Consider the following 15,684-nt stretch of genomic DNA (forward strand, 5'->3'; position numbering starts at 1 on the left):
CAGTGGGAGGAATAGAGTTCAAGGTTTAACAAACTGCAAACTAGTTTGTAGCAAAGAAAGGCAGCAGGGGAAGGGGAGGGTGTTTTTTGATTTTTAAAAATAGTACTCTTAGCTTTAAAAATATATGTACATGACAAGGCTTCAAGCCTGCAACCTGGGAGGTGGGGGCATCCTTTGCGACTTCAACAGACACAACCTTAAAAGAGCATGGCCCAGAATTCTCTCCAGGGATATTTTTCTTGAATTTGGCTTCATATTCTACTCCCTTGAAACAGAAAGATCCCTGAATACAGTAGTTACAGAGAACCGGCTATCACTTTACATTTTATACTTGGTTATGATTGCTAAAGAACAAAACTGCATGCAATTCCAATGCAAACCAGCAGTCGTCTATATCACCTTGCTAAATAGCAAGGAGACCTTTGCAACACATTAGGTGCAGAGAGGCAGTAATGAGGCTACTGATGTCAGTGTAAACAATTTCACAAATACTAATGAAGCTGTTCAGTAGAATGAAGCATTTGCTGAATAAATCAGCTCTATCAATAAATTACTTTGCTCACTTCCTTGCCTCTATTAGCAGAAGAGAGATCTGGTTTGTCAGTGCATCGGTGCTGTGCTCCCTCTAGTGTTATCCGTGGAAATAAACTTTAATTCTTGATTTGCTTTCTGGAAATAGTTGGATTTTTCAGAGAGCGAATCAAAGAGAAGCACTTTGGACCCATTAAATACATTTTTTTTCAAGATAAGTAACAAATGTTAATTTCATTAGATCCCATTCTCCAAGGTAACTTTGAGGACTACGATCCTACTAAGTAACTTCGTCAAATTTCCACCCAATTACAACATTTAATTATATTATTAACAAGTTTTATGAGAGGCCCACCAAAGAGGAAAATGTGAAGTAATCTGTCAACCCCTGCTTGAGCAATACTGTCTACTTCGAACTGAGTTTGAACTGAGGCATGCAGGCGTAATGTGCCACCGATAGATAACATTTTATTGTGCTTCCTTCATTTTTTATCCTAATTGATAAATAACGTTATGGAAGACGTTCAAGTACTGTGTCAATAATTTTCTGACAAAGATTCCTCTCCCATTCTCCCACTCCCATACACAGAGGAACATGGCATCCAAAACTGGCATTTAGAGGATATTATAAGTAGATGCTGTTTCTTCGGCTAAAGGTCTGATATCACCTATTTATAATATCCTCTCTAAATGACAGGCATCTCTATGATCAGGCTGGCTGATTTTTAGCAGCTACAAATTCTGTGTTCACAGGTGAGTCTGCCAGCATGTACAGCACAGTTCATACAATACCATTGTATGTTATTTAAAGAAGGAGAGGGGACTCAAAAGTCCCATTGGTTGCTCAAAAGTCCCCGCTTTTATATAAACCCTCTGCATCCTGCTACTTTGGGAAATTAAATGACTCAATTACTTTTAAATTCCAGGAATTCTTCACTCTTATCTAGCCTTCCATACATTATCTGTGTTGAATCTGTGTTGAATTAAAAAATGCTATGAGTATAGCAACTGAGGCATGTGAATTGCCTCTTGATGTGTATCCAATGTAATCCCCACCCCTTTCCTCATTTTATATAAGCTATTAACTGCTGGTCTTCTGTAGCTGAATTTTCCTTTTCAAATAATATATGCCCAATGGAGAAGCTTAGAAAATTAAGTGGATTTCATGACAGAGGTATGTACCGTAACAGTAGCCATCACAATGCTATGCATCCTTGTCTATGTGGTATTCTTTTGGAGGTGATGATTTAGATTTTCTGTGGATACAAATACTTTTCTTATGAAAAGAGGCATGAGTTTATGAATCTTTTTAGCATACTTTATCAGTAGATAATGGCTGAAATCCTAGGCACACTTACCATTTCGCAGTAACATCTAGTAAGACACACACACAAAAAAAAGATTGAGATGAAGATCTAGAAGTAAACAATTAAGCAAGGTACTACATTAAAATAGGAAAAATGTCTGTTAGTGCTACTTCTTGTAAAATTTTGAGTAATAAATGCTCATGTTTGTCATTACTGCTTTAACTGATATTTTATCTCACTGCTTCGAGGCATATTCCAGATATGTAAACCTCTGTAACAAATGAATTAAATCTGGCAATGTTACATTATGGCTTTTCCCTGCCATTGGGATCCACCTTGAAGCATCCTTTTCATCTGGTTTTGTAGGGAACCTGTGTGCCAATAATTTTTCTTCTTGTCAAATGTTAAGGATTGTTGGAAAAAGCCAGGCTCTATTTAACAAGAAAACCACTGCCGTCTCTGGAAGAAAGGAAGAAGTATGATTATGAATTTGCAACTTCCACCTCATTCCATGGAGTGCACAATATTGTTCGTACAAGGAGCAAGAGCCGTAAGGCACTGTGGATGACAGTAGTCGTGGGCTCCATTTGTTTGGTTGCCTGGCAAATCGGCAGTCGTTTTGCCAATTATTTCAGCTGGCCCACAACAACATCAGTGGTAGTTCAGTATGTGGAAAACATAGAGTTTCCTGCTGTAACTTTTTGTAATCTGAACAGGTAAGGCACCGTTTACTTCCTGTTGTTGTTTAGTCGTTTAGTCGTGTCCGACTCTTCGTGACTTACTTCCTGTAGGAATGGGCAAATGTGTTAATTTTGGTTTCTCTCAGTTTCTCATTCTTCCCATCTTCTGTTCAATTTTCCACATCAGCTTGAGAAGATTTTCTTTCTTTTTTAAGTTCCATTGAAAATTCATGAAAATTTATTCCTCTATACACCTTTTAATATATAATTTTATATGCCTTTCTGTGTGTTATTTTCACTGATATAATATATTCATTTTTGTACCCTTAAGCTGGCTGAAGAACTGCATTGCAAAATTCAGAAAAGTGTGAATTTGGGAGACTCTATGTGTGTTGGTTCACATGTTGTGTTGGAAGGTCCAAATTAAATAAGCCCACCTTAAAATGCAAATTGAATTGAATTTCCCCATAATTCCTATCCTTCTGCTAGATTTTCTATTAAGTTCTATATAATATACATAGGTCTTCCATAAAATGCAATGCTTTGACCAAAACCTGCCTTGGGCTCCTTACTCTGTTTCTTTTAAAAGTTTTAAGAGCTGCTTTGAAATTATCCCTTGGAATTCATAAAACCCTGCTTTTATGATTTATGCTCACAGGTTCCAAACCCAAGCAGTAGCTAACCTGAGTGCCATTTTCTTCCTGTGGAGCATAGTTTCGGGAGTACTACATCTGTTTGATACTAGGGAAAAGTTTGGCCAAGAGATAAATGACTTCCTTAATGGGAATCAAAATTTCAGCATCAAAGAATTCACAAGGAATAATGGTTTCTATCTCAACAACAGTACATTGTTGGATTGTGAATATTTTGGGGAGCCGTGTTATCCAGAGGTAATATTTGCATTTCTGTTATCAGAGGTAATGTAGAAATTGTGAGGGCATGTGAGTGTGGAAACATGCAGATAACTTTGACCAAAATCTAGTAATCTGTAAGGTATCACAAAATACACCCATCCTTTCGTATGGAGAGGAGACTGCATGTATGTAAAAAGGAGTAGATTGCATACGTTTTGTTGGGAGCCATTATTATGATACAAATTTTATTTCCTCAGTGGACATCCACCAATTGTGAGCCTCAAAGACTGGAAAATAGGTCTGTAATTGCTTGTCTAAGGCTTGATAAAGCTTAATGTGGCAAAAATCAAAAGGATGCTTCAGAAAGTCTACACCTATGAATGTTTTAAAATTCTGAATGACTTGATCTGGTCTTAAAGTGGGAATAAGGCACTCAGAATTCTTCATTGTTTTGTTTCTTTGGGAGGAATTCATCATTACACTTTCCCAAATGTTCTGTCAGTGCTGAGACATGTCATACAACCCTTCACATGTAGGTTAAAGTATTCTCGAGTATGCATGGTTGACAAAGGTAATGTTTGAGATAGTGAATTGTAGTAGTTGTGTGAAACAGCTAGTGAGTGAGAGTGTATGGATGGTCATATATATGTTGTGTACTTTGAAATTCTATATTATTCTGCATTGTTATGCTCTGATTTTATGTAAAAACAAAAAAATGGATACTGATTGTGTATTTTGTTATGTGAATCATTTGCTGGGCATTGTACTTACTGTTCATGTAAATCTCTTTCAGATCTTTTAAAAAGTAAATGGAATAAATAAATAAACTGTTGACAGACACTTCTCTGGGGTGTTTTGTTGCCTTGGGCAAAATAATAAATGGTTCACAGGACACCAATCAAAATGCTTGTTACCTGAGGCTCAAAGTATGGTATAGACTTCCTTCCCACACCTTTCAGTAAAAAATAAAATGATAATAAATAAATAGCAGTTTGATGTCCCTTCATGACACCCCAAATCAGCTGCCTGGGACATCCTCCTCATTCTGCCTTATCTATTGGTAAGGCCAGTTTTTACCTCAGGTACGACCCTAGGAACTATGAGGAAGTGCAGCCAAGATGTTAAACGGGTTGCATTTCACATTTTCATCCAAAATAAATCCAAATCTATAGCTATGGTTCTCTGTGAATATACTTACTTAATATTAGGTGAGCTAATTCAATTTCTTATTTTCTTTTACTTTCTTCATGGAAGAACTTTGAACATGTCTTCACTGAATATGGAAACTGCTTCACCTTTAATCATATTAACACTCCAGCAAAAAGAAGAGTGAGTGTTTCTGGAAGGGGCTTGAGTTTGCTTTTCGATGTCAAACAGGTAGAGCTATTCAAAATGTTTCTACAATGCGACTGCAAAACCTTGACGATAAAGGACAGGGCATGTGGGTCACTATAATGGTACAAGTTATTTTAAAACAAAGCAATAATAATAATAATAATAATAATAATAATAATAATAATAATAATAATACATACATACATACATACATACATACATACTGTACATACATGATTGAAGTTTCCCACAAAGTCAAATTTAATTAGTAAAGCTTATGAAAGCCCTGGAATATAATCTGCATCCTGAAATTTAGTTTGCGTTGATGATTTTGAATTGGTGTGAAATCTGACGTAGAGTCAGATGATAAGTGATCTGGTAATACATAGCAGATTACAAAATGAAGATGCTGCATATATACTATTATTTTTCTCTTAATGTTAATTATGGTAGTAGATAACGCATATACTTGAGTATAAACCGACCCGAATATACGCCGAGGACCCTAATTTTACCTAAAAAACAACAACTGGGAAACCTTATTGACTCGAGTATAAGCCAAGGGTGAGAAATGCAGCAGCTACTGGTAAATTTCAAAAATAAAAATAAATACCATCCTATGCCTTTCCCAGCTTTCGGCAGCGGGGTGGGGGGAGAAGCTGCGAGGAAGGGAATCCTTCCTCACCACTTCTCCCCCCCCCCCTGCCTTGCACAGAGCAGGCATAGGACGGGGGTTCGAAGAGTCACAGCACAGCGCTTCTCCAAACCCCCGGTCTTGTGCCTTTCTCTGCCGCTGCCCGCCTCACCCGAATATAAGCTGAGGGCGGCTTTTTCAGCACATTTTTGGTGCTGAAAAAGTAGGCTTATACTTGAATATATATTAATTTTTTGCCAAGGCAATTCACAGTTCAGTGTGACAGTGATCTGAAAATTATGCTCTGTAATTTTACTGTAACGCTTCAATGCCTTGTGTCCTAGGCACAGTTCACCGATGACCCTGCTCTTGGTTTTGTTGATGTCGGCATCACATTTGCTATCCACTCACCTAAAGCGCCTCCCCGATTTGATGGTTTAGGTATATCAACCCCAGTAGGAATGCATGCTCATGCTGCAATCCAACAGGTGAAGGTAAGCATTAGAATAAGATACAGAGAGATGGAAGTATGGCTAGCCACTTTAAAGTCCAATAAACTGCATATGCAATCCTCATTATTGAAAATAACAATATTTAACAATATCAAAATACAATATTGAAATCTATCACAACAATTAACCCCTAATGATTGACAACTTTAAAATATAACCAAGACTTTAAAATGACAAGGCACACAGGAAGGATTAAAAAAAAAAAGCAGAGTAAAAATTGAATTCGATATAGTACTCCAGTTCAGTTCTATGTTCAAACTCCAGTGTATACCTAGAGCTTCCTAACCAGAAAATCTTTCCCATTCAGTTGTACATCTGAGCATCCGTCTTGAATCAGTACAAATTGAATCTGGCTGGGGGCAGTCAGGCTGTCCTCTAGGGGCAGCCCTGCAGAACAACAATCAAGTTTACCACCAAGCCTTTTAATTTATTTCAGTTTGGTCTGGTCCAACAACAACAACAAAAATCTTTTGCAGCAATCTATGCATGTGTGGAGGTGGGAATGGAGGTGGTTTCTGTTCAATTCATACTTGACAGTGGCAATGGATATAACGTATGTCGTGCCATTTCTTTCATTCAAGACAATTATTCAAGAATACCCTTGGGGAGAATGCAAGCCAAACATCAAACTTCAGCACCACAAGATCTATAGCACCTATGGATGCCTACAAGAATGCAAAGCACGCCATATTCAAAACAAGTGTGGGTGCTTACCGTTCATGCTTCCAGGTATAACTGGGCAGGTATAAGTTGCTTCATTTGCTTGCAGTGTTCAAAGAAATCCAACGCAAGTGTGCGAATCACAGCTTGGGGGACGCCTTTAGCCAAGTTTGAGCTATCTGCTCGCTTGTAAAACCTATGCCCGAGCAGGGAGGGCAAAAACAAGCATATGGTCAAAGGTCTGAAGTGACTTGTGGCAGCTTCTAACACAATTTGGAACCCTTATTCTGCAGGGTTCCAAACAGTACAAGGAGAAAGAACTCCCTGGTTCACCCTTTCACCCTCCCTGACTTGTAGGGCAATGGGAGGCGGGGCTTAGTGCTCCCATCCCCACTCCCCCTGCACAGCATGCAAGCATGTGACATTACTGTAGTGCCTTTATAGATTACTGTACTTTCTGTACAGGCAGAGCATCCCAAACTTTCCTCTGCAGAGCGGTGGAGGCACTGCTACATCCACAGCCTGGCGGCTCATGGAGATGGTAGCAGAAGGCAGAGGGGCACAGGCAGATCAGACCCAATCCCAATCAGCTTCAGGCTAGTTTAGATCCAGGCCAAGATCAGGGCCAATGCCAGCTAGCATCAGCTGGGAGAGCAGCTTGGGATCCAGCTTGGGATCCAGAGTTTCATCCCTGCTCTTGGAAATGGCCCATTTGGAGGCTTTTTGCCAGGCTCTGCTGCAGGAATACCACCAACTTGGCTTTCACCCACCCACATGTTGAATGGGTGCATGTTGTGCACTGGCAGTGACAAAAGTATCACTCCATCAGTGGTGGCCAGAGGCAGGATGGCTGAACCAGCAGAAGCAATCAGTGCAGCTCAGCAGAAGGAGGAGGGATTGAAATGTAGTCTCAGACAGCTTAGTTTCAAAGATAAGTCCTTAATTGCTTAAGAATTTGCCTTGTGCATAGATGACAGCTGAATAATGAAACCATTAGGACAGAAACAGGACACCTGCAGCCTAAGGGTTCTAATATAGCTCTCATGCACCCTTCACCTTATTTCCAAAAGCTCTCAGCAAGAATGGTTCAGACCTCCGGCAAGAATGATCTGTTTCTGCCCAAGCAGTCCTCCTGCGTAACAGAGAGAAAAGGAGTTGGCAGGAGGTGAATCAAGGGGCTAGCCTGCCCACCAGAGGTTCAGTTCTGCGCATGCAGTCCCTAACATTTTACCATCAGATGATGTCATGATGATGATGATGATATGATGATGAATTGCATTTCTTACCTGCCAGAAGGTGTCCAGGGTGAGATACAGCCATATAAAAACAGAGCATTAAAATTGCTTCAAACAATTTACAATCAGACTACAGTGGTACCTCTACTTACGAATTTAATGCGTTCCAAACAAAACATTTGTAAGTCGAAAAAAATTGTAAGTCGAAGCAACCCCATCTAAAAATTTGTAAGCAGAAAAAATCCTATCTAAACCGCATCCAAGATGGTGGACGGAGCTCCGTTCGTAAGTAGAAAAATTCGTAAGTAGAGTTATTTGTAAGTAGAGGTACCACTGTAATAGGATGGGTACTAAAGATATATTTCTCAGGAGTCAAAAGCCAGGGTAAAATTAATGCAGCCCCAAACAGCAAAATGATTGTCCATCCTCGGCTCAGGTGCTATGAGTGTTTCTACATGAGCTTCAGGTTGATACATACAGGCATTGAAATCTGTGTGTTACTTGCTCGGATCACTTGCTTATTGGTAATTATTGGTTTACCAAACAGATGGATTCAAATGTGTGTTTTGATACCTTTGTCCTTGTGTTTTTCTCTCCTTCCCCACTCCCTCTTCTTCACACCTCTTGAAAAGGAAAGGGCACAGAATGTGACCTGGACAAATTTTACAATTGTGTTTCTCCTGAACTGTGTAAGTAAAGCCAAAGCCAAATACTAGAGCCTGTTCCATAGGAACCAGACAGGGCCATGTCACAGTGATTACGTCTGCAACTGACAACCAGCTGGACCAGTGGGGGTGGGGGCATGTCTCCCATTTTTACCAACCTGTGGAATCCCAGTCACACAAAAGCATCATTTGCACCAGGACAGTCAGGCTTAAGGGGAAATCCCATAGCCTGGGATATTCTGCTGATGGGAGGCAAGGCTAGCCTCTGCAACGGCTAGCCTCCGCATATATGGCTAGCCTCTGCCAACAGTTTATTAGGGAAAGGAGAGGACTTGTTTTTTTCTCAGAATACTTTAAATGTTCCCAGCTGAAAGTTGTGTTTAGACAAACCATAAATAACATTCTAAATGCACTCTTCCATTCATCTGTACAGTTTTGGTTTGATTTCACAAGTTCCAAATGCTCAAGAAATTCAGTGTGAAATGCAGGCACCTATTTTTAGTGGGAAATCACACACTACCATCTTTCTATGACTTATCCCAGAATGTAAGGCTGCTGACATAGATTCAAATTACCACCAAATCCTGCAATAATATATATAATATTTATTATGCTTTATTAACTCATTTGCTTGGGATGATAAACTCAATCTATTTTTTGTTGATTTCACTATGGCTGCTTGCAGATGGTGGTCGCCTTTTCTTTTGAGTGGGCATTTACGTTTGAAATTGGTTCCCATTTTAGATAAAATTGAGCTCGCAGGATTGTGTACAGCAGGAACACATAATTCCACTTGCCCTGTGCCTTGTGAGGAAACAGATTATCCAACCACCATTTCCTATTCGACTTTTGAAAGTGAAAAGGCTTTGAAATTTCTTTCCACAAAGCTGAAGAAAAATCCAGAATATATCAGGTACTTTTCTTCTTCCTTGTCATGCTGTCAAGAAATGTGTTTTGCACAAGAGCAACCTTTATTAATCAAACTGAAGACTTATACTCAGGAGATGTTGGACCCCAAGAATTACTATAATTCAATGGCTTCTATTTTATTATTTATTTTATATATTTATATACTGCTTAATACTGAAGCAGTTACTGCATCTTTACAAAAAGAGAAAATACTATATAATAAAACAATAAATTGGGAGAACTACAAGGTATGCAAGTCCCACTATTTGTCTTTTCGCTATATGAAAATTCACTTTTCCAAACATAAATAATTATGCCCAAACCTTGCTATACTCACCACAGATTCAGATATCTGAACAGCCAGAGTTTGCCTATTTCCTTTCTCCCCTTTTTGTTTATGTTTTGCTGGTTGGTGAGAAGGAGGGAGCAAGCAAGCAAGATCAGACAAATCAGATAGCAGCACAATTGTTTTTTTCTTTGCCTTTCTTTTGCTGGTTGTCTGCAGTCATTGCAGAAAGAATCCATTGAAAAAGCAGGGGAGAGATCGGGGGAAAAAAATCCAGATTAGAAATGCTCCCATAGGAATCACTGGAAATTGTGGACTTGTTATGTGAATGCTTGCCTAACGAATGATTTCCAGGCAACACCTTGTGTTTGGTAAGCAGGACCTGTGTGTAGAATATAATACAAAACTACAATATAGTACAATATAAAACAATAAAAACTCCCAAAAGTAAAACATATAGCAGCACATTTTGAAAACGTTTTGAGTCAGGGATGCCTGATCTCTTCTCCCAATATCCCACACACACACACACACACACCAAAGCAGAAACATATAACTTCTGCAAGGGTAGTTATGTTGCCCTGCAACAGCAAAAACACAGAGGCACCTTTTACAAAAAAAAACCCTAATAGATTTATGGTAACATAAGCTTATAAATCACAGGCTCTTTAAAAATGTTTATAATCCAATATAATTTTTAAAGTTCACTCTTCTATCTCTATTATCACTGGAAAGGTCTCTGATTTTATCAACACTAAAAGCAGTTTTATTAATGATTGCGTTTTATTAATCTTTCGAAGATCAAACTACAGAAGATCTGTGCTTAGATCTCACATTTCCCCCTACTTTTAATTTAATGGATCTGCAGGAGGCTATGGCTTGGGGAAAAGTTCTTAACTCTGTTCCTCATTTTCTAATCGACTATTAGCTCTACTTGGCAGCGGGTGGGACTAGAGGAATGGCCCCCCATTGCCACTGCTCAAAATTGCAGCTGCTTTTTTTGAAAGTTAGAAATGCTATGGATCTTTCCCCACCCTGTGCAATGGTGTCTTCATAACAACATTTTTATTTTACTCCTTCTGACATTTGATTACTGTTCACAAATGGGGTACTATCTAGCAATTAGTCACTGAAGCATGACAAATTACAGGGAAATGCTTCTGTCCCCAAGTGATTAGCCAGTCAGGATCAAACAAACATATTAATGACTGTAACATCATAAATTATCTAATAGCCATCCATTGATTTTTCAGAAACTTAAAAAGGTAGTCTCAACTATTTACAGCCCTATTCCAAATATGTATCGTGGTATTGCCTCAGCTACCTCAGGAAGCCCAAACTGTGGGATCCATTAGCAGGGTAATTATGGTAATCATAATGCAACAGGTTTAAAATGGAGAAGGTCCTTGAAGAAAGGAGTGCTCACATGAGTTGAGCCTTCATTTTTAGGGCTAGGATTGCCTAACATTGATTTGTTAAACAAAATTTAATGGTTCAACTCAGCGTTCATAAAGAAAGAAAACTGTTAGCTCAGAATTTAAGTAATAGCTAGGCTGGGGTGAAGCACTCAAAGCTGGTCACCAGCAATCATTTGAACTAAGTAAGTAACTACTTACTATTTCAATGGTGTCATTTTTCATTGTTATCTAGTGATCCTAGGAATTTTAGTACATTTTGCAGCAACCAGTGAGGGTTGCCACTGTGTGTACACTCATCCCAGAGTTTCTGCCGACTTTATCTCTTTGACACATGTACCTACATGAAACATTCATGTTCCCAGGCATCTATCTGTTTGTCATATCCACACATTATATTTTTAGATTCATATTTATTTTTTAAACAAACCTGTAGATGTGCTCTAAAAAGAAAACCAAGGACATTATCCAGTCTTCCTGCCTACCTGGATAATCTGTTCTATGCACAAGAGTTGCCTGCTTCCCATTGCAATATTTCTTATGAGAAGACATAGGGGCTCATAAGAACTGTTTAGGCTGACTTTATAATATGTGAAAACACTCCTGAGTGTGCTGCAGAATCAAATTCTATGTTCTCTCCACCTCGCCATGATTTCGGATTATTGTTACTTTGTTAAAAGCATGAATAGTATTTTCTGCAGATGGTGATGGCTAGATTAATCATCATGATGATAATAAATAGTAATACAATTGCATAATAAAAGTGTGTCTTTATTATCCATAGGCGTAACCTTGTATATATTGACATTAGATATCATGATTTGAATTACAAAATGACTCGGCAGCAGAAGGCATTAAGTGTATCTGAGCTACTTGGTAAGTGACCCAAATGCACTTAAAAAAAAAAAACTACATTTCTGAGTGATCACAGTAATGAAGTAGTTCTTGACATAATTATTTCTATGCTGCATCACACTATCACTGTTTTCTTAATTAGCATTATTTGGATCATGAGATATAACTATCTTTACCAGCAGATAGTATTCAACAGTGGGCAGTATATAGTGGGTACCATAGTATTATTATTTTTTTACTCAGAATAGAATAAATAAACATGACTAAGTTAGGGTCATTAATTTCAGTGGGTCTACTCTGAGTAAAAAACAGTTGGATACCACCCAGTATTTCTATATAATATGTTTCTGTTTGTTTGCTAACAGAAGAATCAAGTCTTGTATTACACTAGGTTACAGCACAATAATATTTATTTAGAAGTAATTTCCACTATGTTCAATAGGTAAGTGTGTATGGTATTTTAGTTTCGCAGAAACCAATAGAACTTAAGTTAGTAATAAATTTCAACAGAGTTGCATAACGGAAGTGGTCGTTCTGGTGAGTATTTTCAATCTGAAGCACAAAATCTATTCAGTTTTGAAATGGATCTTATTCAACATTGTGCAAGTACATTTCTGTTTCAGCAAGGGCCTTCCCTTTGTTCTCTGCCCCACCATCCAAATGTTTTCTGAAATGTTCTGGAGCATATTTGGAGGGGCATGTTGGGGGGAGCATATTTGGGGGGCATGTTGGGATTACAGGAGGGAGGATAGCAAGGGGAAGTCCCCTTGTGATGACATAAGTCCATTTCATTTGAGGTCAGCCACAGTTCGCTTTCACTCACTGTGTCAGTGATTTCAAGACTGAAGACTAGCATCCCAATCTAGAACACATTTAGATAGAATTAAATTGTACTAATGTCGATAGAATATAGAGGCACAGAATTGCTGGATCAATCTCTCTATTTCTTTCATTACAGCTGATGTTGGTGGCCAACTTGGTTTGTTTTGTGGAGCCAGTATGATTACGATCATAGAGGTTGTGGAATATATTTTCACCAACTTCTGTTGGATGTGTGTCTTTCTTCTACTGAAAGCACCAGAAGTGCCCAACTGGAATACTACAGATCAGAATGCACAAGCACACAAAAGAAGAATACAAGAATGTTAAGGGCTTTCAGAAAGGGAATGGAAGGTGAAGTTTTCTTTTCAGTAAATGGCATTGCATTCTGGAGATAATGCAGGATTCAACAGTATTCAGTTCAAACTTATTTCTCTGAAAACAGATATTAGGGAAGGCAAGTATTTATGAATACAGGGCTTGCTTATCCTGGTAGTCTGCACCGTCACAGAGAACACAAAATTTCCTCATGTACAATAGAATTCACATTAGTCCACGTTTATGTCAGTGGGATGTAGGTGTGCCTAATTTTCATTGGAGTGCACAAAGTGACATTCCACCCCACCCCAAATTATAATTGGTTCACTCTCTCTAAGTTTTATTGGATAACTTTCATAGGAAACTGAGTGGGGTGGGGGTTTCCTAGAATTTCCCTAAGCTTGGAAGGGTCCTCCACCATTGCTATCCCTCTGGATGGTAGCTTCCCTCCCTCCCCACCTGCCCTGCTCCTTTTCACCAATTTCTCAACTGTATCAAGTGTGAGGGGAAGAGCCAAAATGGGCAAAGACAAGACTGATGGAGGCCATAGATTCAATATGAATAACCTTGGTTCTTGTCTCAAATGAAGGCATCTGAGCATGCCCATGTTAATATCTGAAGATGTATTTATCAGGAGAGCAATTGTACAGCCAGGGCAGTCTCAAGCAGGTCACACGCCCTGGTGCTGAGGGGCGGAGATCGCTCCGGCGCCCCCGCCCTCACAGGGCGCAGCATGGTTTCCGTGCAGCAAAGCACCACGCCACCGGGGGTCTACCTAGAGCCGGCCCTATGTACAGCTAAAGCGCATGACACAACTTCCATGTATCCTGCCACTTAAAGGGTAGCGGGTGTTCAAAAGGATGCCTCTACCTCCATCCTTTGATAAGGAAGTTCCTCTTCTTTCAGTAGTCAAGATGGGTATGAGATGTAAAGGTAAAGGGACCCCTGACCATTAGATCCAGTCGTGACCAACTCTGGGGTTGCGGTGCTCATCTCGCATTATTGGCCGATGGAGCAGGCGTACAGCTTCCGGGTCATGTGGCCAGCATGACTAAGCCGCTTCTGGTGAACCAGAGCAGCGCACGGAAACGCCATTTACCTTCCCGCTTGGAGCGGTACCTATTTATCTACTTGCACTTTGAGGTGCTTTTGAACTGCTAGGTTGGCAGGAGCTGGGACCGACCAACGGGAGCTCATCCCATCGCAGGGATTCGAACCGCCGACCTTCTGATCAGCAAGCCCTAGGCTCAGTGGTTTAACCCACAGCACCACCTGCAGCATAGTAAACTGCAGACCATTAATGCTTGCTGTTGGGTGTGGGTCCACAGAAGGAAGAATGATTTCGAGCAAGGGTTTCCCACTAAATCACTCTGTCACTGCTAAATGCTATGTGCTCATACTTACATAGAGATATAGGACCTCAGGCATCTCCACTTGCTGCCTTTTTCTCCTCCTGCCTTTCCTTATATCTGATAATATAAGAAGCCTTATATTGAGTCAGACCTTTTGTCCATATAACTCAGTATTGTCCACACTGGCAGCTGCAGCTCTCTCCAGGAATTCAGGCAGGATCTACCTGGAGGTACCAGGGATTGGACCTGGATCCTTCTGCATGCAAAGCAGGTGTTCTGCCCCTGAACGAAAGTCCTTCCATATGTTAGAGTTGCATTGCAGCATTATACCCAGCTTCAGAATGCTTGAGTTTTCCAATTCCGCCTTGCACTGCAGACAGCAAATCCTTGAAAAGCTTCCTAAAGGGATCTGCTAGATATTTGGAAGATAGTGGTATGGGCACAGGCCTTCCAAGTCAAAGGGTATTGCTCAAAGCAGTTTTGCGCTCTGGAACCAGACCTCAACAATCTTAGGAAATTAATCTCTGAAGCAAGTGAATAATATAAAGTAGAAACTATAGACATTATAAAAATAGTAATACTTTAATCAAAGGTTTTTTTAAAAAAGGACATGCCTGCAACATTTCACATAATGCAGAAACCCTTTTGTTAGAATTTAAAATATCTTGTTATAGACAGCCAACTCACCCACACCCCAACAGGGAACCATATAGCTGAGGGGAAGTGTTTGCTGTAGACTGGGGAATCCCTAATTACAATTTATGACCAGCAGATGTCCTACTTAGCTTTCTCTTTTTCCAGAATAAAATGAGATATTTTCAGGTAAAGGATGATCTTTAAAACACACAATATCCATAGGTATTTTTGTGCTCGCTACTGACACTGCAGTCCAGTGAAGCCACATTTATGGTGTTCAGTAAGGGGAAGATCAGGTGAGCTGTGAGCCTTCTTAGTCTGATGTCCCCGTTGCTCACTGTAATGAACAATGGCAAGGGTCCTGGGCTCCCTGCGTATAGTTCAGTGGAAGACAGGAGTGTCTGGCGTGCTCTGGTCCATGGGATCACGAAGAGCCGGACACGACTAAACAACAACAACAACAACAACAACTGTCCTCTGACATTCCTTCAAATCAAGGCTCAATTCATAAAGTAGGACCCGACCCACCCTACGTGCAATGTGGCCCATGTTACTCAGAAATATGTATTTTGTCATTCTCTGCTTTCTCTGAGAGAAAAGTGACGGTGTAAATGGTAGCAGAATTGTTATTTTGCAGAGAGTAGAGCGGCGATCACTTTTCTTCAAAGAAATATCAGTGCA

The 15,684-nt window shown here is 39.7% G+C and overlaps 1 protein-coding gene across 1 annotated transcript; it reads left to right on the plus strand.

Moving 5' to 3' along the window:
• The first annotated feature begins 1,643 nt into the window (after positions 1-1,643).
• On the plus strand, positions 1,644-13,159 carry ASIC5 (acid sensing ion channel subunit family member 5). The gene is made up of 10 exons (XM_035112947.3): positions 1,644-1,705; positions 2,248-2,554; positions 3,177-3,408; positions 4,627-4,749; positions 5,686-5,835; positions 6,435-6,582; positions 8,381-8,437; positions 9,158-9,326; positions 11,808-11,899; positions 12,837-13,159. The coding sequence occupies exons 1-10, from the start codon at positions 1,666-1,668 to the stop codon at positions 13,025-13,027; spliced, it is 1,509 nt and encodes a 502-aa protein (XP_034968838.1). The 5' UTR covers positions 1,644-1,665; the 3' UTR covers positions 13,028-13,159.
• Positions 13,160-15,684: the final 2,525 nt, after the last annotated feature.

The sequence above is a fragment of the Zootoca vivipara genome, chromosome Z1 (genome assembly GCF_965207765.1).
Source record: "Zootoca vivipara chromosome Z1, rZooViv2.hap1.1, whole genome shotgun sequence".
NCBI classification, from domain to species: domain Eukaryota; kingdom Metazoa; phylum Chordata; class Lepidosauria; order Squamata; family Lacertidae; genus Zootoca; species Zootoca vivipara.

What these genes read in the sequence shown, in the direction of transcription:
- ASIC5 (XM_035112947.3), top strand. Translation starts at nt 1,666, where the DNA reads ATGGAGAAGCTTAGAAAATTAAGTGGATTTCATGACAGAG. An exon ending in AAGTGGATTTCATGACAGAG is followed by an intron (nt 1,706 to 2,247) that starts GTATGTACCGTA and finishes TCAAATGTTAAG; the next exon opens with GATTGTTGGAAAAAGCCAGG. An exon ending in TGCTTTTCGATGTCAAACAG is followed by an intron (nt 4,750 to 5,685) that starts GTAGAGCTATTC and finishes CTTGTGTCCTAG; the next exon opens with GCACAGTTCACCGATGACCC.